This window comes from Lampetra planeri, chromosome 2 (genome assembly GCF_965212315.1).
Source record: "Lampetra planeri chromosome 2, kcLamPlan1.2.h2, whole genome shotgun sequence".
NCBI classification, from domain to species: Eukaryota; Metazoa; Chordata; class Hyperoartia; order Petromyzontiformes; family Petromyzontidae; genus Lampetra; species Lampetra planeri.
In genome coordinates, this window is record NC_136108.1 from 17,745,809 (window position 1) to 17,770,568 (window position 24,760).

At 40.9% G+C, this 24,760-nt stretch overlaps 1 protein-coding gene across 3 annotated transcripts in view; it reads left to right on the forward strand.

Moving 5' to 3' along the window:
- Positions 1–24,760, forward strand: part of XYLB (xylulokinase) — a 164,312-nt gene that overhangs the window by 15,848 nt on the left and 123,704 nt on the right. For all 3 annotated transcript variants that reach the window (XM_078609301.1, XM_078609310.1, XM_078609319.1), the window contains 3 exons: positions 9,162–9,227; positions 11,437–11,509; positions 17,265–17,383. In XM_078609301.1, coding sequence (XP_078465427.1) covers positions 9,162–9,227; positions 11,437–11,509; positions 17,265–17,383 — 258 coding nt within the window. The remainder of the gene's footprint in view (positions 1–9,161; positions 9,228–11,436; positions 11,510–17,264; positions 17,384–24,760) is intronic.

Here is a 24,760-nt window from a genome sequence, read left to right on the forward strand (position 1 = left end):
GACACATGCCTGTTGTCTGGCGCTTTAGCCATAGGGTTGGTAGATCACTCAGAATTCATCTGTATCTGATAAATCCACCTGTAGTGTTTGAAATGTAACTTTAGAAGGCAGTATAGTAAGTAGTTTTCTGCCCAGTTTGGTGTGCAAGTTGTTGTCTCTGAGTACTCTGGTTACCTGCCACATTCAAATGCGAAAAAACCCTCACGAAGTGGGGCTCGACTATTTGAATTTGGAACTCGGGAATAACCAGACGGTCTCCAAAAATCGGTAACAACAACAACAAAAAAGTACTCTGACTCAAACGCTTTACACGATAATTAAGCTGAGTACAATATGATAATGCAAATCCACTCTACGGAAATCGGCGAACTTGTGCAATTGAATGCCGTGATCTTCCACATACTCTCGCTATCTGTTATTTATTTACTATTTCCTTACAAAAACCAATTCATCAGCCCATGAAAATCAGCCTGTTTTTTGGGTTTAACAATCAGACCTCCACCTCTGCATCACGGCAATGGTAAGTGACTTGGATTAAACTGTGGTAGATTTTTTTTAGTCTTCTTAAATAAAAAATATGAAGTTGTAAATGCTCAGTTTTTTGTTATGATGTGTTCATTAAATGTGTTAGGTATTATATGTAATTATTAGTAAAGCTTAGAAGACAACCATTAATTAATTATGTGCAAGTTGCCAGACAACCCCATAACTGGAGAGGCTGCCACTTCAAATATGTACTTATTTGAGAGGTTTTAATAAAGAATTAAATGTCCATAAGCAGAACAAGTCTGATAAAGAGTCCTGGGGGGTTATTGATGTTTTTCTATGTAAACACATTAATTAGCTATTACAATGGTAATATAAAGAATGAACAGACATATGAAAAAAATAATTGTAGAACATATTCAAAGCAAGTATACTCTAGAGAAGAGCCACTGCTTAAAATCCTAGCCTTTTATATTTGTGTATTTATTTATCTTGCAAAGGCAACGTTAATGTCAAATGTGGTGAGTTTTTATTTGTGCTTTTCAAAGAGGGAGACACCCTGAATGCAGGATTTTTTTTTAAAGAATCACCAGCAGTGAAAATGAGATAGTGGTTTTTGTATGAATGTAAATGGTGGTATAGAATCAGAAGTATGGAATGCAATATTGGACACATTTAATACACAGTGCTCACAGACCCTATCTTTTGCACACGAAAGGTCCTGAACACATTCCGAGAAATCTATTTCGATTCGGAAAATTTTGTGAACACCGCACATTGAAAATATCCAGCCATTTTTAGGTTTCCTGTAGGTGTATTTATGAATTTGTCACAGTCCAGCATTGGAAGCTACGGATGTGCACTGTGTACAGAGTTGTGTGCTCTGTCACCATGACCCCCTATCCTGAGCCGTGCGGCTGGGGCGATTGTCGAGACTCCATGAGCCGTTATTCAATAAGCTCGAATTCAATTCCAAGAAAGGTGCAACATGTTAGTCCTCCGACCTCTTAAGTGAGATGCAATGTGCATTTATAAATTGATTGCACCAGTTGTGTTAATTGTTATTGATTTCAAACGTTCATCCTCCTGATAAAGAAGTTATTTTCTTTATTCAAGTATCGGGGGCCTTGACTGGATGAGGAATGCACTGATTCAGTGGATATGTGTTTTCTCTGCCTCCCACTGGAATCGTTCATGGTGGCATCTATTAAAATAGCTAATTGAAGCTGTGCAATGGTCCCAATTAAGTTTCCAATAACAAGTAGCTGAGTGTCTCGGGAGGCTAAACTTCCCACCTGTATAGGAGCACTAGGCCAGGACCACTTTGATCTCTGGTTTTAATTCTAAGCTCTAAAGGCCCACTTGCTAAATTACCGCAAAATGTAGTTTTGTAGTTCATTTGTGCGTCGACAAGTTTTGAGGACATAATTTGCTGAAGCGTAAAGAGTGAATGACTCATTTGTACAGCTTAAGCGGAGCACTATTTAGTGGCTTTTAAGACAGAGTGTTGAAGCACATTTTACAGAGATCGTTGATGCAACTGTTATGCTTCGTTAGAAGATCCGGAGAAAAAAAATCTACAACTATTTCATTTCATAAACAGGGCCCATATCACGAGTGGAATGCAGATTGTGAGCCTTAAATAAGAAGCAAAAAATTTTTCTGTAAAACATTGTAATATATTCAGCGCCATATCAACTTGTGTTTGATCATGATTTGCCGAGTACCGTACAACTTAACCGTCATCAGTGGGGAAGAAAAAGGTGGCTGGACATGGGTAGTGGGTACATCCATCCCTCATGTGACAAGCTGACCATAATTGGCACTCACTAACGGTGCTTGTCCCAACAATATGTTAGACCGAACAGGATATCCTTGTTAACAATTGGTGATTTTGCAGTTTGTATTTGAAAGGAACACTCAGTTCTGCTCATATTATTGCCAAAATGTTAGAGCATCCAGATTGGATTGTTCGGATTGCAGCTTCAGCTTTTATGGAGAACCAGTGAGCAGGGTTTGCCGATGAAAATCTGTGGAGGGAGCTGAAGGTTCGAGTTGCCAAACGTCAGCCTCGAAATCTTAATGACTTGGAGAAGATCTGCAAAGAGGAGTGGGACAAAATCCCTCCTGAGATGTGTGCAAACCTGGTGGCCAACTACAAGAAACGTCTGACCTCTGTGATTGCCAACAAGGGTTTTGCCACCAAGTACTAAGTCATGTTTTGCAGAGGGGTCAAATACTTATTTCCCTCATTAAAATGCAAATCAATTTATAACATTTTTGACATGCGTTTTTCTGGATTTTGTTGTTGTTATTCTGTCTCTCACTGTTCAAATAAACCTACCATTACAATTATAGACTGATCATTTCTTTGTCAGTGGGCAAACGTACAAAATCAGCAGGGGATCAAATACTTTTTTCCCTCACTGTATATGTGTATACACATTAATCAGCCGTGCCATTTCTTTGAACAATGGGAAACAAATTTGTACGCATAAGTCCCATTAAAGTTACCCATGACAACAGTAAGATTCAAGATACAGGCATATATACCATAACATAAAAACAACGTGCTTGATGCTTCATTGGAAAGATCTTGAAGTGAATGAGGAAAATGCTGCAAATGAGACAAGACAACATCTTGACCAATAATTTACCAACATTTTGGGGTTCATCATAGAGCGATAAAGAGAGAGATGGCGGGTTGAAATCAGTTCAACAAATTGCATAGCAAAAATTGAAGTGAACGTTTTGCTGACCATTGAGATATATTGTTGAGATTCAATTGGAGAAACCTTATGTTTGTGAGTGGCCTTGAGGGTTTTTCTGTGGCTCAGCTCTGAGTCACAAAGGTGAATTGTGCAGCTAACTACACTCAGTTATTATGATATTGGCTTCAACTTTTCCTTGAATTTGTAGCGTATCTATTGGCTACACATTTTATTCGCTAACCCACTAATAACACTCGGCAGGCCTGATTTACTTACTGTTAGCCCCAGGTGTTATTTGCAGGCATAATGAAGCAATTATTACATTATGCGTTTATTTATTTAAATGCTTGCTATTTGCTAAAGTCCTGTAATTATGTGGTTGCTGAAATTCTTCATTTGTACATTCCACTGCTCGGGAGATAATTAACTCTTGCCATTGTTAATTCAGAGTATTTTTGTAGTTTCCATCAAAGGTGCAAAATGTGTTTTCTGGTGCTTAATTATGGTGAGTATGTGCGCTGTAAAGGTTACATCAAGACCTGCTTGGCTACATTTAATTAAGGGGAGAAAATAGAAAGAGAATTGTTTTCTTCATTCAACAGATTAATTGGCTTCTCCTGTGTTGCTTGATTTTTGTGTTGCTGACAGATTGGTCCTGCCTAATTGGTTGGGGATAACCAAGGTGCACAGTAGGTGCTACAAGCATTCTTAACCGATTGTGAACGGTTAATGATCCAATAGTTAGCATTTTATACGTATTAATTTCGGAGGTGCATACGTTTCATAGCATCTTTGGAGGGAAAAGGCGAAAACAGAAGGTGGTTTGCCTTGGGTAAGTGTATGTGGAGGATGCCAATCAAGTCATGGCAGGATAGGTTAAAATCACGTTGAAGTTACGAATAGGGTGCGGCAGAAGATCGTTGTGGATGTAATAAGGAAGAGCAGGAGGAGCACGTCTGCAGGATTGAGAATGGTCGTTGACATGGCACCCAGAGGGCAATGATCAAGGAGAATACCTCAAAGGCAGTTGCGAGTGTACTGTTAGATTAGATATTGGAGGCCAGGTGCCCCGAAGTCTCCTCGCTTGCAACTTCTCCATCCCAATACTCCACGCTGCCTCGTCTCTGACACCAGCAGAATTAACCTTCGCAAGCAAGGGATTTAGGCCGAGCCCGAAGGTTGCGGCAGTCGCCGAAGGGATGTAAACAAGCTGGCTAACCAGTCTGTGAAGAGGGTTGGAGGTTTAAACTGTACGGAAGGTGTGCACACGGAAATATCTAAATGTACATAAAAATGGACAAACTCATACTGTAAGGTGCACGCACTTGTACTCAATTTCATGTGCTTCTAATGCACGCACCAAACTTAGGTTGGTATGCTGTTTAACATTACATAAAAAAAACTTTTTGTTGATATACATTTCATGGTCTTTCCAAAAACTCCAGATATGGGCATTGGTATCGGTAAACTGTGTGGTAAGTTTTGTAGTGATTTGGTTTAGAGTTTCAAAGTTTAACACGTAGGCTTTCACGACCAATATTATTCATAATAAAGTATTTGGGTGAGATCGCGTTATTTATAAATGTGTCGCAACCCTCCACCACCCGACACGGTCAATCAGTAAAAAATGTGTCATGTTGACAAAAGACAAATAGTTCACTACTTTAGCCCACCGGTGTGTTGAAGAGTGAATCCACACCATTTACAATTTTTGAATACGATGTTTCGCTGGTAATTACATCCAGCATCATCGGGCAATTTGCCAGAGCAGCAGGGTGACGTCATGATTTAACCCAATCAGGTGCAGAGATCAGAGGCGAAAAAGGGGGGGGGGTTATTGCCTCAGCAGTTTTTCTGCTGTGTTTGTCTCACCTGATGGCGATTGCTTGTGTTGCGATCGAAATGTCGTGATCTATTAATTTTCTATCTACGTGACTTTACCGAAAGAACCAACGTGACACATTTTCTACTGATTGGCCATGTCGGGTGGTGGAGGGTTGCGACACATTTATAAATAACGCGATCTGACCCAAAAAGCTTTATTATGAGTTTCAAAGTTGTTTTAAAAACATTGGATGTACAAACAAAACAATATTTCAAAATTATCTACCTTAATAAAAATGTTTTACATGAAGTGCATTATATTAACTTCTGAAATAACTTGAAAAGAATTCAAACTCTAATCATTCATTGTATTTCAGTGAGACTGATATGGCAGAAACTACTCACTACATCCTTCTGCTTGGTGGTATGTCCACAGCATCAACCCAACTCCATCTGTCCACCTCTCGTTTTCAGCTATAATCCTAAATATTCACTAAAAGCCAGTCAGCCAAAACGACGAGGTCTCTATTTCCTCTCGGTTGGCAGTAAAGACACCCTGCCGTTATAATTTTTGCATGAAGCCATTATCCATTGTTTAGGTGAATAGCATCGTGCTGCCGCATCACCCTGTAATATCACGACTGTGTCTGAGGTTGGCCTGGCTGTAATGGGTCCACTTATCTCACATATCTTTTTTACACTATGAAACCGAGCTGCACCGGGGCCGTACCAATCCAGCTCGGCGTGGCTCAGGATGCATCGGATTGTTTTTCCACTGCAAAACCCAAACCGTGTCAGTGGTATCACACGCAATTCACTAGTTTAGACACATTCATAATAAAGGTTTTTGGGTTAGATCGCGTAAGTATAAATGTGTCGAAACCCCCCACCACCCGACAAGGCCAATCAGTAAGGGGTTTATCATGTAAACAAGAAGATACCGGTGTGTTGAAGAGTGAATCCACAACATTTACAATTTGAGTATGACGCTTCGTTGGTAATTACATCCAGCATCATCGGGCGATTCTGGCAAATCGCCCGATGATGCTGAATTGGGTGCAGTTCTCCCCATGATACAATGTTTTTACAGCATTTTTCATTTTACTTTTAGTACAAATTAGTTAATTTACTAACGAGTGTAACTACCCACCATATAACGGGTTCATAAAAAAATATTGAATGAAAAAAACTCAAATTTAATTATTGTATTGAACTTATTTAATCAAACTTTTCTATATCACATTTGGTGTGAATTGATGATCATCTCCCAAAAGTTTTCCTTGAGATAGATTTTTTTGAATCAGCACTTTGCTGTTGGTTGCATTTTTTCATCTTGACAAAGTAACACCAAGTTGTCCATGGGAAAAAAACAGGTTCGTTGAGATGAAATCCAACATACTCAGAAGTTTGTCCTTGTGGCTTATTGACATTGATAGCAAATGCAGGAATGGTTGGAAACTGTCTTCGCTTAAAAGTAAATGCAAAAATCACATACGATGGTGCTAGATCAATTCTGGGAATGAAGACCATCAACCACGATTGGATTCTGAAATGTATTATAAGTATCAACTTACTGGATTTCGTATTGATGTGAATACAACAAATATAACTTCATAAACCAGAAGGACAGGTCAGTGTTCAATAATTTTTGCAAAAAATGTGAGCAGAAGGTTGCTTTTACCAAAATAAATTTGTACTCGGTTACAATAGCTTACTGGATTCTGAATTGATGTGAATTCGAAGACAGTTACTATTTATTATGGATCGGAAGGGGAGACGAATGTAAACAAATAAAAAGTGATTCTACTTATTAAAATTTCTATTCTGTGTCTAAAAAATTAAGTATTGTCACACACACATGAACTGAATTGATTATTTATTATTATTCTGTAATGGTGTGCAAAACGCAAAGACAAATTACAAAAACCGGTGCGCACTTGGCTATTATCTAGAGCTGCGCTGGTATATTTTTTGAGAAAATTTATTATTTTTGTAACAAACTAATAATTAGTTAACATTTGAATAAGCCTTTTATGAAAAAAAAAAATTGCATGAAAATCCAGGTAGACTACCCAGCGTTACACACAGTGTCAGGCATTAGACCCCAATCACCAAAACCATATGTATAACACATTTTTGGTTATTGAAAGGTTTGTCTGGTTAGGTAAATATTCAAATGCAAATTTTAAAACTTTTCATAAGGAAACATGTTTAAAGTGTCATTATCATCATGTACATTGCTGTAAAGTGCAGCCTCCAAAATCTTGTCCATTCTGTCTCTCCAGCCTCTGCGCGCTATAAAGAAGGGTAATTGTCAGAAAAATGGCATGTTTTTTACTTTTTAAGGCCCCGGTCTTATTCCTGAATGTGTTGACCTTTAGACATGCTGACTACTTGACCTACTTGTAAAGGAAATTATTGCGTTTTGTATGTAGGCAATATAAACAATGTAAGCAATGTAATTCATTTAATTATATACTCATTATTTCCTTCCTGTTCCATTGTTTGGATGCATATGTGGAGCAATTCTTCATTATACCTGCAAGGCCAGCGATAAAGTATGTCATGGCATTGAGTATAAATTTAGCGAAAATCATTGATGTTTTGTCGTGCTTATATGATACAAACAGTCCTTTGAATGAACTGAAATTATTACGATGAACTATTCAAATATTATCCTTTAATTTTGGGATGAATATTTTCTTTCATTGCAATCACTCATTCATAACTCAACTAATTTTCATTCCATTGAAATGCATTCTCTTTTACAAATGCGTGACTGACTTGGAGACGGAATTTCTTGGAGGCAATTCTTTGATTAAATCGAGCACCCTTTGCACAATACACACCCGACGCTGCTACAGACTCTTCTCTCTCTCGTTTATACACAACTCAAGTAAGTTGCTAGCCTATACACAATGCTAGCCGTCTGACACTGACGGCGCTGAACCGAGACAGCAACGATGGCGCCGATCTTCAACAGCAACAACGGGGATCCCACTCCAAACGACAGCCCCGAGGTCCCCTCCCGGGGCCCTTCTTATTCCGTCAGCGTGGCCTGGCTCCTCCCCGGCCACGCCCCCCTTCTGGAATCTACTAGCGGGTTTTCGATGTGCCCCTTCCGTAACCTTTCCCCTACATCCCTCTCTGGTCTATCACGTGGCCTGCTGTCAGTCAGGGCTGCTGTAAGCTGCAGATCCCCTTCCCTGCCAGCAGCCAGCGCTATGCTACTATGTGGCCAATTCTATGTCACTACACATGGATATCGACAGTTATGTTGTTATATTTAATATTTTTATTGAGTAAGTTTGTGTGGCAGTTATTCTCAATTTCGCAGTTTGGAATATCATGCTAACACGTCTTGGCCTTCTCTTGCAGATGGAGCATGAGAGTGTCTAATTTCACCTGACAGCCAATTGCACACTCAGATTCCCTGAAGCAATATTTTATATAAAGTGTACAGATAACATAATAAATCGGCAATCCAGCAGCTACTGTATTTGAATATAAACACAATCCAAACATATTTACCAAATATGCCAAATTAAATTGAAATCAAGCGCAATATGGAAATAGTTTGAAAATGCATAAACTGTTCACACAACAACGTTAACACTGCATATACAGCAGTCACATTAACCTCAACGCAAAATTAAGTTTAGTAATGTTTTCCAATAGTCATTTTATTCAGCATTTGAATCTGCACAGAGACTCCGTGCTTTGTTTGAGACTCATGGTATTCTAGCCTACAAATGTTGTTCTGTCATGATGGGGTTTTTTGTCATTTACAGATTGGATTTGACCCACTTAGAAATATAACCTGAAAACCTACAGGTGTATGAATGGACAACTGCCTTTTCTATCTAGCTCTATGCACAGCTATATAAAAGCATGTTTTCAGCATTCAGCCGCTCTCTATAACCCGACTATGCAGCTCTATCGCTCGCATGCAGCACAGGGCAAAGATGCATTTGTGTGTGTTATGCTTGCAAGGTCATAATAGTGGAGTGGGAAGGGATTGTGTGTGGGTGGCGGGGGGGTAGGAGGGGGTTTGGTGAAATAAATAACTAAATGCCTCACATTCAACGACATGTTGCTCATTTGTCCTTGACGCGTGGAACGCGCATTCTGTTCCCTCAGCGATTCACGGGGAACCAGATCGCCAAGGTTTACCGCACTTGGCCCAGGGCATACGAGGACACAGAGGTGAGTGCCGGGAGGAAGCTGCGTCAGGCCGGCACGCCAATCACGGGTGACCCGAGATGCCGTTTAAATGGCACCTCGGAATCATTTAATCGCGCTTCAGAGTCATCTTGCGATTGCAATTGCGTGATGCGAGTTTAATCAGTCGGTCTTCGGGTCCATAAGCTACGCAGCTCTTCACGTCCAACACGTCCGCGGCATGCGTACATATGTGTACGGCATAATGTGCACACCAGTGGATGCTCATTCTGGGCCGACTAGACCTGCCCTGGGAATTTATAGTAACATCCACAGCTCACCTGTAATAATGTCCAAAATACCATTTTTTCAGTGGACATGTAACAATTTCAATGCAAGACTGATATTCTTCAGCCACTGGTGAATTTTTCACATTCTTATGGCAAGAGCCATTCTTATTATCGGATGACCTCTGTTGATTTCCCACGCAGTGTTCCTCGTTTAGCCAACATGGAGAGACGTTGGGCTAAGTCGCCCTTCGATGAGGCTTTTAACTCATAAACATCCATTTGTGAGGCTAGAAATTCACCGTGGCACTTGGCAAGATCTATCTGAATTAACAGGCAGTATATATTTGCAGTTTTTTTGAATGGGTGAACAACAGCTCAACTTGTTAACTGTCATAATAATCAATAGCCTGTCTAATTGATTGACAATCACGCTTTATACACATCAAAATGCTAGGGGGGGGGGGTGAGTGGTCAGTGTGGCAGTGGTTGTTAGCATGCTGCACTCTGCACCCGTCGACCTGGGTTTAATTCCCACCCATGGCCAACATCAGTGGACTGGGCCTGCTCCTCAGACGCCCCCCCCCCCTTTATCAGGCCGCAATAACTGGTGTGGTGAAGAATGGTTGAACAACCCGCTTGACGGACACGCCATGGGGGCCTCTAAAATAACATTATCGAAACGGCAGACTGTGAAATAAGGAGGGACCGCTGTTTTACACGTCTTTATTTTAATGTTTAAGCCTTTAAAAATGACATTACAGTGTGAGGCAGCAGCATGGCTACCCACCGGGTGGGGGAGACCATTTGTCATCTTTTCATACATGACCCTGAGCTCCTACTCACTGTGGCTTTGATGCTATCAAAGTGCAATCTAAACGCAAAACACAAAGGCTTCTTGGCCAGCTGGAAACCTAACCGTTGTCACACGATTGTCACGAGTGATTGGGCCGTGCAGCATTTCAAAAACCTTTATTACAAGGACGTGCAGAATGCTTTACCCTTTACCAAGAGCACTCCCTGCCGAACCTCCCCCCCCCCCCCGTCATTCCACCTCACATCCACAGAGTTCCACTCTTCTCTTGTGCACACCTCTTACCCACTCCATTAACCCTTCTCAACCTCACTCAGATTTTGATGGCTAATGCTCTTTGGGAAAGAAGGTTTGGGGGCTCCGGACAAGCTGTGATGAACGAGGTCACAATCTGTGACAGATTTCCTGCGTGGTGGTGTCTGATGAGCGTCACTCAACGTAGTGGGTCAGATGTTTCGATAACGGAATGCAGTTGGCTGAAGGACACATACTCTCGATGTGGTTCTAGTTGGACCTTTGGTAGGGTATTAAACTAATTTCGGTCTACTTAGCTATTCATCCGTATGCGGTCGGTAAAATAAATTCCAATTTGTAGTAAGTCAACAATAGTCATCCTATGTGGAAACATGTCCCCACCACAACATTTTCAATTTCTACCACTGGCCCAGGTTGCCAATGGAGAAGAGCGTTGCCCCACTACTTGTTTGACTGACTTTAAAAAGAAGGTGATATGCCTGCACAACTCTACAGTGTCGTATAATTATTGATTTATGCAAAAACTGGATTTCATATTATCACAGACATTTAAAATTGCTTTACCCAGAATTGCTGGATAATTCCAGTCCATCATGCGAAGACTCGCATACTGGACTAGATTGTTCACAATCCGCCATATTTATAAAACACACACGCACACACTCACGCAAGTTTTCATTTTTTTTTATCCCAGTAGCTTATCACATGGTTAAGGTCAGAGGACATTATCACTCATTTGCTGTGCTTGCTGGGGCAGATAATGCTTTGGCTGGGGGCCTGGGCTCTTGACCTCTGCACGTACCAACTCTTCTAGCCCAATTCATGCCTTGCACTGTGGAGAAGCCACACACATGTATTGTGGTAACCCACTCGCCTTTCCTTTCTGTTGAACCTGCAGCGGATCTCACTGGTGAGCAGCTTTGCTGCATCCCTTTTCCTCGGTGACTATGCAACGATTGACTACAGTGATGGTGAGTGCATTGCCAAGCAAAAGAGACCTTTTTCTCAATGGGCACTCACCTGGCTCGGTATTAAGTTCACTGATGATGCATTGATGAATTCAATGAATTAATGATTCATTTTCCTCCCTCTTGCCAATTTACCTGATTGCATTGTCAGTTCACATCCGTCTTTGTCCCTCTCTACACAACAATTGACCTTATGTACAGGCATTGGGGGCTTACAGTCTGGATAGCTTTGTCGTTATCCAGGCTGGTTTCATTACAAAAGCTGTCCAGTCATATATGTTTTCTGTCATCTGCTGGAGCACACAGCCCATTATAAAGTAGTAAAAAAAAGCTTGTGTTAGTACATTATTGTGCTCAAATGTCAACCAATATACAACACTTCAAAAATACCCACAACAAGCCAGAGACGTCTTGCAAAAGAGGTAGTGAATCTCAATGGGATCTCACCTTGTTATATTCAATTGAGATGTGCCGTTATGCACAGACATGCCCTGATACAAAATGTATGCCCTCATGAGCCCATGCTTGTCCTTAAACCCACGGTGCCAATTGAACAAATATCTGCTCTTCCATTCAATATTTGTCCTCATGAAATGATCTATCATCAAAACGTGCGCATATGCCATGCAAGCTCCCTTGTGAGCAGATATGAGATATGTGCCTTTATTCCCCACTGTGTCCTTATACATCGGTGTGTGTCCTTGTGACCCAACATGTGCCCTTTTACGTCATTGTGTGCCCTATACTCCTGCCCCCTCTATCCTCTCCTCTATTATTCACTCATATGCCAATAACAATCAACAAAGGAAAAAAATTGAGCCCCTGCCAGAGATTTTTTTCCCCCGTAATAATTCCATAAAAATTGCCATTATATTACACTATGTAACACATCTTAAAGAATAGAGTTTTGGAAGGGCACATAAGTGCTTTATTTTGTTTTATTGTTGGCCTCACGAGGAATATGAGCCCTGGCCAAGCATTAATCAAATTGGCCAGAGTGGGCATGAATTATGAAAGAAATCATTGCCTGACCGCATGTCAAGTGCTTTTGAGCCAAAGCCGCATACGTTTGTATTTTTTTCAAGCAATACTTGGTCTTGTTTGGTGCCATAAAATGACGTGTGATCATAAGGGCTTGCCCTGCTGGAGTTATTGTTGTAATGAAATCATGGAGGTGCAACTCACACACGCAGAAGATGCACTTAAGTGACTTTAAAAGCATGGGATATACAAGACAGAGCAGAAATAGTTTGCCGAGTTATATTTTGTAGCATCACTTTGTGAACTGCGCATCTGTACAAGCACTTTTGTGCGCAAGGAATGTGAATAATTATGAATGGTTTAACAAAAAAAATTAAGCATGAAGGTGAGCTAACAAGTATACATTTTGTAGTGGGATTTTTGTTTTCACACAGATTGAACCACGTAACTTCCTATTCATAGAGTGGTTGGTGTGAGCCACGCCTTCAAAAACCACACATTTGGAGAATTTTTTGGTTTATTTGTTAATATTCGGCATGCCATGAGTCAACCCCCCCACCCCTACTTAGCCTTACCCACCCCCACGGCATTCAATTAATCACACAAATCGGGTTGCAATTTGAGTCCAGAATTGATAATCGGTTTTGAGTTCACCATCTACTCTGTATATTTTAAAAAACAAATTCGCTGCATTTATTAAAGTTTTGTCCTTTCACTGCCCATGCATTATTTGATGCTTGTCATTAACTGTTTTGTGAATACATTTAATTGATAAATAGATGCGTTGTGACATGTCTAGTCTATATATTTGATCAGTAGCTTTAGTTATATCACTGACTCGTACGTTCAATTGCAAGGTCAAATCCTCGGTGGTCAACTCAGCCTGTCATCTCCCTGCCATCAATAACATGAGCACCAATAGAGACTGGCAGTGGTTGCCAGGCAATGACTGGCCCTGCTCTTGGATTAGGTTGTGTCCATGACTGGCTTAGATCCACCAACAGAGGAGATCAGCAACACACCTTTGCTTGTTTAAATAGGTAATTATTATACGTATTTATCCAGGAAAGCCTCACTGAGACTCATGACTCTCTTCAAGGAAGTCTTTGACTTTTGACTTCTGACATTGGTTAAGGAATATGGAAAAAGTGCTAACAGCCATGCCCTTTTACCACCTTGGGCACAAGAGGTTTCTGAGAGATTGAGTATCCATTGTAAATGTGCTATAGCTCCCATTCACACGACATTATTGAAACGATATCTCTCAGCCTTAAACATTGCTTTTATAGCCTCGGCAGCCATGCTTATCGAGATATTGACGGGTACCTAAATTGTGCTCAAGACTTGCAATTGTTCCTTTAACCTTATGTGTATGTGAGGCCAAATAAAACATATTTTTCGATGCCTGCTGCATGCATACAATTTGACAATTTGCATTTATATAACATCTAAATGTGACCACATCTCTACACGTGGGAGAGACATGCAGAGAAGGGGAACCAAGGGAAAAAATATCAAAACAAATTAGGAGATGCGGTTGGGGGGCAGAATGAGACAGAAAATAAAGTTGAAGGTATGGTAGGATGTGATGGAAAACAATTTCCTAGAGAAGATACTGGAAGTCATCGGCAGAAGAGAAAAGAAATGGTCTGTAGCCTCGACTTGAATTTTTAATTGTAAGTCAAGCTCACTTTAGCAATGGTGCCACCAGGCCAAATATATAGTATTCATGATCACATTCTAAATCAGACAGAATATTGCCTGATCGTTTATGCCATTATAGTTGATTGAGTTTTTGCCCACCTGACGATAGGCATTCACCAACGCCCATGAATCCCGGTTGATGAGCATAGAGCCAGGGAAACAGGGCCTGATTTTGTTAAAGGCATTTTATAGAAATAACACTGTTACAATTACATTGTCTGCAATAGGCATCTCAATTCGCCATGAAATGGTCATCTTACAAAAAACTAAAAACAATCAGAATCAACGCTGTGGACAGCTAGCATATCATTTTGCACCATGCCTACGGATTCCATACATTTTCACAATTGTGATTAAATTAAGAAAGCATTTACATTTAATCTGATTTATACTGCCTCATAAGTTGTGCTTTTTTGTAAATCTCTCATTCGCTGCATTAGCGTTTGCATATTATGTACTATGCTTAGATGTATATGTTAAAAACAATTCTCATGTGATATATGTACAACAAATCATGCGTGGCAGATTAAATTGTTTTAAATCTGTATATGTTGTTTGTCATTCTTTCACTTGACCCGTGAGACCTAGAAGCCATATAACGCACCACGATGCTTCAAATAAATACACTCTTGAATCAATACTCTTTGGTTCTTTCGGTAAAGTCACGTAGGTATAAAATCAAATAAATCACGACGTTTTGGGCGCAACACAAGCGTCCATTATCAGGTGGGAAAGCATGGTCTGCTGCTGAGGCAGACTGTTTTTAAAAGGTTTGAAATGGGTGTAGCTCAAGGGTTATAAAGAGGTGGCCGGGGCTAGTGATGTTAATGTGAGAAATTAGCATGTAACTAAGCTACACCCGGAGTCATGTTTGCATAGACCGCAATACCTGCAGTCATAATACAAACAAAAGAACATAACTCTGATAATGTGCACTGTCCTTAAAGTTGATTGATCCACACCCGAGACAGCTTTCCTTAGAGCCTAGTCTCATATGGGTTGGACCAGATGACGCCAAAAGGCGCACAACGTTGTGCGCCTTTTGGCGTCATCTGGTCCAACCCATATGAGACTAGGCTCTAAGGAAAGCTGTCTCGGGTGTGGATCAATCAACTTTAAGGACAGTGCACATTATCAGAGTTATGTTCTTTTGTTTGTATTATGACTGCAGGTATTGCGGTCTATGCAAACATGACTCCTTGTAAAAAGGTGTCAGTTTTGTTGCCAGATAGAAGGGTAAAGAACCAATTATCATATTTTTTACTGGCAAATGAGGTTCCCATAGTGTAAGCTACACCCATTTCAAACCTTTTAAAAACAGTCTGCCTCAGCAGCAGACCATGCTTTCCCACCTGATGATGGACGCTTGTGTTGCGCCCGAAACGTCGTGATTTATTCTATTTTCTACCTATGTGACTTTACCGAAAGAACCAAAGAGTATGGATTCCTGCAGTCACGAAAGCTTCAAATCAACTCTTGAATCAAATGTTGAAGCATGAAAGCAGGACAGTTTATTGAATCATTTACAGGCCTACTTTGCACAACGTACACATAAATAGTAAAAAAGTACTTGGTACAATTCAATATATTGGCCCATACCTGTTGAAATAGATATACATTGTAATCATTTCCTCAATTCGCGTTTATAATGCATGGTACACTCTCGACAATAAACAAGATCGTACTGCCCGACGTTACGGGTCGTATGCGTCCTTAATTACAGAGCCGTTTTTTTATATTACAGGGTTGGCCATTCTCTTTTAATAAACACGCGGTGTGAGGATAAAATGAGTGGGGGGGGGGGGGGTATCAAATATGGTATAATGTATGAGTATTTACATTCCTAATATACAGTATGTGTTTTAAAATTAATAAACTGGTAACGGGGTTGGGTTAGTAGTGCAAATGAAGTTACATTTAATCCATCAACAAATGCACCTTGCAGATAAAATACATTATCCAAGTGTAATATGAGTATCCAATAGATGTTAAAATGTACATATTGTCTTCTAAACCCCGGGGATACAGTATTTAAGGAAATATTAATTATGCTTGTGCTGTAAGTTGCCTTGGGATGAATGAGTAACACACATTCAATACTTTATTCGTTTTCGGTTTTATCATTATTTTTTCTTTGCCAAAGATTCAGGATGTGCCGAGACGAGATGTGTGAAAAATGTTGTTTATAGCAGCATTTCTTTGACCATTTTCATGCTGAACGTGTGTCAATTGATTTCCTTTAATATATTTGTTAATTTGGCTGTTAATTGTGTGACAACAAAGAGGAGGGCAGTGAAGAGTATTGAGTAATTAAGTTGAACCCCGTTGATTTAAATCTAGCCTCTTTTTTTAGCTCGCCACTAAAGTATCCCACAGAATGTTTCCATTTTTAAATCCTTTATATTAAGTTCACTTGCTTGCTTGCTTGCTTACGACCGTGCAAATATTTCGGTCGTTTTTTAACCCACTTCCCGTGATCCAATCGAGCTGACATTTTGCAGACAGACTCGTTATGCGTGACAATGTATTTTCGTGAAAAAGAAAATTCCAAAATTTTACACTTTTTAGGAAAAAATAAATTATATTTAATTACCAATTGCTTAATGGTGGCAGCCATTCATCTGACCCATAGGTGGCAGCCATCTCAAGCCAGAGGACGAGAGGACTCTAGCCGCCACGCATATAAAGGATTTATAGTGAAAAACTTTGTTTTTACGGGTTAATTTTTTATAACCACCAACCACACAGTTACTGTATCACCATTACCTAATTGCGCAACCACATTGTGAGTGATTTCGCCGGATGTTCGCTAACACACATGCGCATATTCGTTTCATAAAGATTTTTAATAGAGGCTCTTAAGAGTCCATCATTCTACAAATGTTACCCGTAAGGTGTTGAGCCTCATGGGGATACACCCGGCTGCTTACTTGTTCTGTTGCTAGCAACGTATGTATGTACGTATGTTGAACTTCTTTCGCACTGCACGTAGCTAAGCGTGCCTCCCTCCTGACTGGCAAGCTGCAGTAGCTGACGACACATGTGGGGCACCTGTGTGTGTGTGGGCTGGCAGGCTCGGGGATGAATCTTTTGGACATTCGAAAGAAGTGCTGGACCCAGCGCTGCCTGGATGCGTGTGCTCCCAACCTTGCTGAGAAGCTTGGGGAGCTTGTGCCGTCGCACACCGTGCTGGTACATACATCTCTCCCTGTCACCACCCCTGCCTTTATTTACAGCCAAACCTTCACCGATATATTTCATCATGGATCACAGCATAAATTAGTATAACCTCTACCAGTTAGTTCCATTGGTGTGATGGTCAGCACACTCGACTTGGAATTCACATATCACCAGTTCCTATCTCCTGAAGGGGCAGTTAAAACAATAAGCAAGTTTCTTTATTTGCCCCATCTCTGTCCGCCAAGCAATATAAATGGATGCACCACAGTCAATCGGCAGCTCTTGTGTGGTGGGGTAAAGCAATGGCGGAGCCAGGATTTTCAGGTAGGGGGGGCAACCCCTCCAGCAATGAAAAATGATAGGAGTTGTTAGTAAGTAAGGACTTGTCCCTTGCTTTTTATTCGACGCGTGTGCGACGATGGCGCAGCCATCGATCGAGGAACGGATTCGAACCGTGTGTGATCGGCATCGCACTCGCTGAAGGTGAATGCCTTCAGGGAAGTCGTGTACTGTATACGCAACTGCGCACAATTCTGAGTCACTTATAACTGCTTTGCTGTTACTTATTGCCAATTATGGACTCAGACTATTGTCCTATTATCTCATAGAGTCCCTGTCACGTAATAATATGCTACACAGTGGCAATGATCTGATCACAATTAGGGATTTCGATCTGATCGTTGGGGGGGCACGTGCCACCCCACCCCCCACCCCACTGGCTCTGCCATTGGGGTAAAGTGTGGGTATTCCCACTTCTATGATTGTGGCCAGCATTGCAGAGTAGGCCAAATATGCTGTAGATGGGCTCACTAAAGCGCCTTCTATTGGAGTTCCTTTTCCCAGCAGTGGCATGATTAAGCAGTTGTTCCAATTGCCATGGTGACGGGAAATCACACCGGTGATCTCTGCATTTATTTCATCACTTCATATCCATGGTGGGCATCTTCGTGGACACGTTCTCTCCTTTGGCTATCACTCAGCTATTTAGTCTCGATCATCACAATAATCTCTTCCAGCATATTGGTATATTTATGTTCATGATTCAGTTTTCCAAAAGCACTCCAAACCTACCCCATATGTATATTTAATTCCTATAATCCCCGTTCATCTTCAATAACTGCCATATGCATATATATAGATATACTCTAGATAATAGACAACAGGAAATTATAGAAGGATTTAATACATAAAGCTGAAAAGTAGGCCTCGAGATAAATGAGCACAACGAAAGTCTGGCATCTAAATTGTGCTAAGCAATTGGAGACTTCTGATTTTAGACTTGGCAGTATATCTCTGGTTTTCGCATCTGCAAGCAAAATGTTTTAAGTTTCAAATGACTAATATCAAATCATATTTTTTTGGGTGAAAGAAATATGCAAGCCCGATAAAAGATGTGCACAGTGCGTGGTATACATGTATTGTGATTGAACGCGTGGTCTTAGTTATTGGTTGACAACTATGCACAGGATGTACACTTTAGCAACCCAGATTTGCTGCTGTGTGTATGTCCAGACTGTGTATAAGAATTACTTAAGGATCTGTGACTTGGCATTGTATATTATACCCTCTTCTTCCTACCTCCCTTTGCATGTCTGTGTATTGTTGCCTTCCTCGTGATAAAAAAAAAAAATCATTACAAAATGCAGTCATTCCATTAGGCATCTTCGTTTGTAGATTTTCATAGGATCATATGGTCAGTTGCTGAAATTTTCCTAGATGCGTTAACGGGAAACAATGCTCATCAGTGACTCCAAAGATAAGGGTTATGTAACTAATAGCTTCTAAACAAAACATCTCACACAATCAATGGCTTTTGCAACATTAAGTCAGCCAGCTCGCTGGAGACATCGTTGAGAAGTGGGCTTATGGTAAAACCCATTGAAGCCGGACTCATTTGGGGAAAGGACTTTCTCGTTATGGGGCATGCCCTGCATGATGGAAATAAGTCATTCATGAATGCTCAATTACTACATGCACACATAATTAACACCAAACACATTTAATTAACACTTCAAGTCTTAATCACAATTAACTAAATGTTTACAATGTAATATTTACAATTCGATAACATTTATCAATTGTACTGCACAGTTTAATCCAAGTGACCACCATGATAAAGGGCTGAGGTTCATGAGATATATTAAGGCTAAAATATTTTCTGACGGAATTGAACAATCGATTTAGTTTGTTGGTAAAATAAATGTAACATAACAACAAGAGAGAGCACAGGCAAAGCAGTGGATGACGGGGCATCCTCGAGCGTGTGTTTTTCAACTTTCACACAGCAGATAAGTGGACAGCTTGAGAATTGTGAGCGCACAAACGCATTTAAACTATGTGTACTATACTCTTAGGTTTTTTCGGTAAAGTCACGTAGGTCAAAAAAAATAGAAAATTATAGAAAAAAATAGAAAAATAATAATAAATCACGACGTTTCGGAGGCAACACAAGCTTTCGTCTTCAAGTCTTCAGGTGGAACCGTCACAGCTCAATTGCTGTGTATCAATCAATGGCTTGAAGACGGAAGCTTGTGTTGCCTCCGAAACGTCGTGATTTATTATTTTATTTCTATTATTTTTCTATTAATTATATTTTTCTTTTTTTGCCTACGTGACTTTACCGAAAAAACCTAAGAGTATGAATCCTTGCAGTCACGAAAGCTTCAAATCTAGAATTGTGTGTACTATATGTGTACTGTATTACAATTGTTTGGGGTAGCGTCTTACACCTTCATGTGTTGACAAACGCATCTCAGATTTCCTTGTACTCGACTGATCTATGCGATGTGAATGCACAACTCCGTAGCCTACCATGCACAGCTCAATAGGTGCACCAATCACGTCTCGACCAGTGGTGTTATCATCCTTTCTTGCCATATCCTAACCAAGCCCAATCACTTATCCTTAACAGTCAATGTGATATTTTGTATTTAAAGCTTTCGTGACTGCAGGGATTCATATTCTTGGTTCTTTCGGTAAAGTCACGTAGAAGGGAAATAATAAAATAATACAAATATAAAACAATAAAAATTCTCACGACGTTTCGACTGCTTGTGTTGCAAGCAACAAGCAGATCTGAAACACGGCAAAACTGATTCTTCCGCCGTTGCCGATCATTGCTACAACGCTGTGGGCTCTCATGAAATTGTCTTTTCTGAGATTAAGGTGCTCTGCAAGCCTCCTGGCTACCATCACAGGTTTGTACACGAGGCCATCCAAATATACAAACACAGATATAATTTCAACCCTGATGATGGGTATAAACTTAGTAATCATTGGAAAGATGTTATTAACCATGCAAAAAAGATTTAACTACACATATTTGGAGCATTCCTGGCAGCGATTTTAGCCACACCACCTCTACATAACAATAGGCTCAGTCAACCATTCTACACAACAAAGACTAATTTCCTGGCTGCGATTTAAGCCGCACCACCTCTACATAATAATAGGCTCAGTCAACCATTCTACACAACAAAGATTCATTTCCTGGCAGCGATTTCAGCCGCATCATCTCTACATAACAAAAAGGCTCAGTCCCTTTTACATGCACCTTTACATCATCCGCACCTAGTTTACACAACAAAGGCTCTTTCCTAACAGCGTGCTTCAGCCGCACCGAACCTCACAAAAATAATATTCAGGGCCTAACTTGGCTCCTCCCACCCTCAACCAGTATATATAAAAATACGGTTTTCTTGGAATTTCTCTCACTTGATACAGCTATCGTGCTGTGACTGTTCCACCTGAAGATGGAAGCTTGTGTTGCCTCCGAAACGTCGTGATTTAATTTTATTTTGATTTTACTTTTATTAATTTTAATTTTTTTACCTACGTGACTTTACTGAAAAAACCTAAGAATATTTACCGAAAGAACCAATAATATAGTCAATGTGATGTTTCTGATTTTAGTTTGTTTCCTGATCCACGCATTTTGTTTTACTGTCTTTGAGGTGTAATTACAAGTATGTACCTCTCCATGCTGCTTTGTGTACCTTTCAGATTTTGTTCAATTAGTCAATGTCCATGATTCTGATCCATTTGTCTGACCTGGTCACGTACATTGATGGTGCATTGAGTGGCAGATTTGTGCCGGGAAGGCGTCACGTGTTAAACAAAAATTAATTGTCTCAACTTGACTAAAAACTGTCTTCTTTAAGCACAACTTCAAACTGCTCCCATCCACCTTCATTTCATCAATTTGAACCCGGTCCACCATAATGAACTGCCTGAGGTACACACATTCTGACGTGTTTTTAATTTGTATCCCTCTAACAGATATCCTCAATTGCTTAGCATATAGTTGTTTATCGGGTATGCTCCCTTTGGTGAAATGTTTAGGTTATGTCTGATTAATATAGCTATCCTGTATCCAGTAATGTTATTAATATATGTGATGTACAAATCCCGACATCACAAATATTAATGAGCACATGGTGCTTATGTCTGGTAACAGCTCTTGCTGACCTGCTGTTGTGTGAAAGTGATTGGAATATTACATTATTTACATGCCCCGCTGGGATTGTCTTTTGAGCAACTGGTACATGAATATACCTCTTAAAAGTAAGGTGTTAAAAACATGTGTAGGTCCCAGAAGACGCTTAGCAAGATAAACCAACCATATTCTTCAATTTGGTGTAAGGGGAGGAACCTGGTGTGATAGTTACTGACCTGCGTTATCTCGCGCTTACACATGTAGTGACATCGCGGATGTCACTGAGTAATGCCGGCTCTAGCGAGGCACGGCGTGCGATGCATCGTCATCGCGGACACCCCTTAGGTGGGTGCAGTACCAGCCCTAGAGGGGGCTCGGTGAGCGCTGGGATAGCGCTCAGTGGCACCACGCGTGGCGTGCAGTGCCGACTCCTACAGGAGGGAGTGTGAGAGTGTCAGCCATGGGATGAGGTTACCCCAGGCCATGGCACCCTGGTTGACCTTGGAAGGCATGTGACCAGTAAGATCTACACAGGGGCCTCAGGTGAGGGCTAGGGGGTGGTCACGTGTGAGGGTGAGATCCTACGGGAAGGGTTGAGAAACGACAAGAGGTTTCTCGAAGGTGGTCGTGGCCAAGGGCGGGGCCAGCCACGACCCAGCAGCATATAAACTGGGGTCCCCACAGGGACCGGGGTTGAGCGTTGCTGTTGTCATCTGAAGATCTACATTCTATGTCCAAGAAGAAGTCACCAAAACGTGAATGAGGATCCAAGCCAGGGTCTTGTCCGTTGCAGTTACTCCCAGTAACTACGTAGTTAGCCAGGTGGTCCACCACCATAGGTTATCTGGTAAAGGGGCAGTAACCACTTTGTGTTAATGTGTTGGTGTTAATAAATATGTGTAGCCTCCAAAGAGTACATCTGCGACTCAGTTGAATCCACTACACACGTAAACTTAATACAAATTGTTGACTTAAAGCTTTTGTGACTGCAGGAATTCATACTCTTTTGGTCTTTCGGTAAAGTTACGTAGGTAGAAAAATAATAAATAAAAATCACGACGTTTCGATCGCAACACAAGCAATCGTCTTCAGGTGAAAAAATACAGCAGGCGAACTGCTGAGGCAGGAGAAATATAGCGGGAGATCTGCTGCAGCAAGAGGTTATATGATAGGTTTGAGATGGGTGCAACCCAAGGGTAAGTGGGCGGGGCTCAAGATGGAATTTGCATGTAAATATAAGATCGGAGAGCCTGATATACCTCACGACTATGGTGCTGAAGAGGCGGCCATTGTATTGCTAGAGATTCGAGATTAGCATGTCAATGTGAGACGGCTCCCGCAGCAGCGGCTGTGTTAATGAGAAGATTGGCATGTCAGTGTCAGAGAACCGGGCACAACGCCACCTCGTGGGCAACAAAAAGCTGCGGCGTTGGCCGCTGCACTGTGAGAGACCAGCATGTCAACGCAAGAGAACCACCGCAATGGTGGCCGTGCTAGTGAGACATTCAGCCTATTAAACAACGAGAGCCACCGCCACATCGAGGAAAAGGGAGCAGCGGCTATGTTAGTGAAACATTTAGCCTGTTAATGTAAAGACATTTAACAAGGTAATGTAACTCCAATCTTACATTTACATGCAAATTACAGATTGACATGCTAATCTCTAGCAATACAATGGCCGCCTCTTCAGCACCGTAGTTGTAAGGTATATCTGGCTCTCCGATCTTATATTTACATGCAAATTCCATCTCTAGCCCCGCCCACTTACCCATGGGTTGCACCCATCTCAAACCTATATAACCTGTTGCTGCAGCAACTCTCCCGCTATATTTCTCCTGCCTCAGCAGTTCGCCTGCTGTTTTTTTTCACCTGAAAACGATTGTTTGTGTTTCGATATAAACGTCGTGATTTTTTTTTTCTACGTGACTTTCCCGAAAGATCCAAAGAGTATGAATACAAATTATATGACCCCTTGAAGTGCCACTGCTTTCTTTGTGTATCACAATCAATGGTATGCCCTACCATAAGTTAAGGTCAATTGACTGCCAACAATATAATATTCATTGGTTATGACTCACCTCTAGCAGACACTCCTGCTCTCCACTGATAGAACATTCGTTAGCTGGATGACCCTGAGTCCATAATAGGGTGGCTCTATTTCTGTTCACTGGTATGACTCACTTATAGTTGGTGGAACATTGCTTGTACATTCATTTGTGTGGACAACCTTTAGCACAAAGGTCCAGGAAATTGTTCTTTGAACAGCGATGCTCCTTAGTAATAAGAAGGATCACTGCTTTAAGCATGGCACATACAAAGCAGCATGGTGCATGACACCTGGCTGCTGCCTCCTTAATGACGGCCGCATTTATTCTGCCATTATTAGACAGCGCATGCGTGTCAGTTTCAGATGCTCGTAAAATACTTAATTTTGGTGTATTGGGCTTCCTTTGCTTCTGAAAGCATGTTTCCCTGCTAGTTGCAATATCCATGGATTTGCAGTTGCAGCACAGGGAATAACAGCAATAAAACTTAAACAAACTGGTCAGGCGAGTGCGGAATTTTGTTGTAATAACAGTATTGTAATAAAAGTGCTCTGTACATGCAGAAAAATCCCAAATGAGTCGCAAGGGTGTTTGTGGAGGGACGTGGGGTTTTCAGTTCATCATTTCATATCAGTTCCTTATTTATTTTTGGAAAGAGCTCAATAAATTATAGGATAATTTGGGATGCAAATTTATCCCAATGTTTATGTGTACACAAGTAGCATTTTAGGATGATTAATTTGCAGTAACGTTTTGAATACATATTCAAAAACAGGATATCTGAAACTATGCCTTGTGTGTGCAATTCCACTAGTGCATTTATATGAATGTATATGTGCACGTGCAGCTGTCGAGAGTTGCTTGCAACGCGTCTGATTACGAGCGTCTTTGGATGTGAATGTGCTTGGC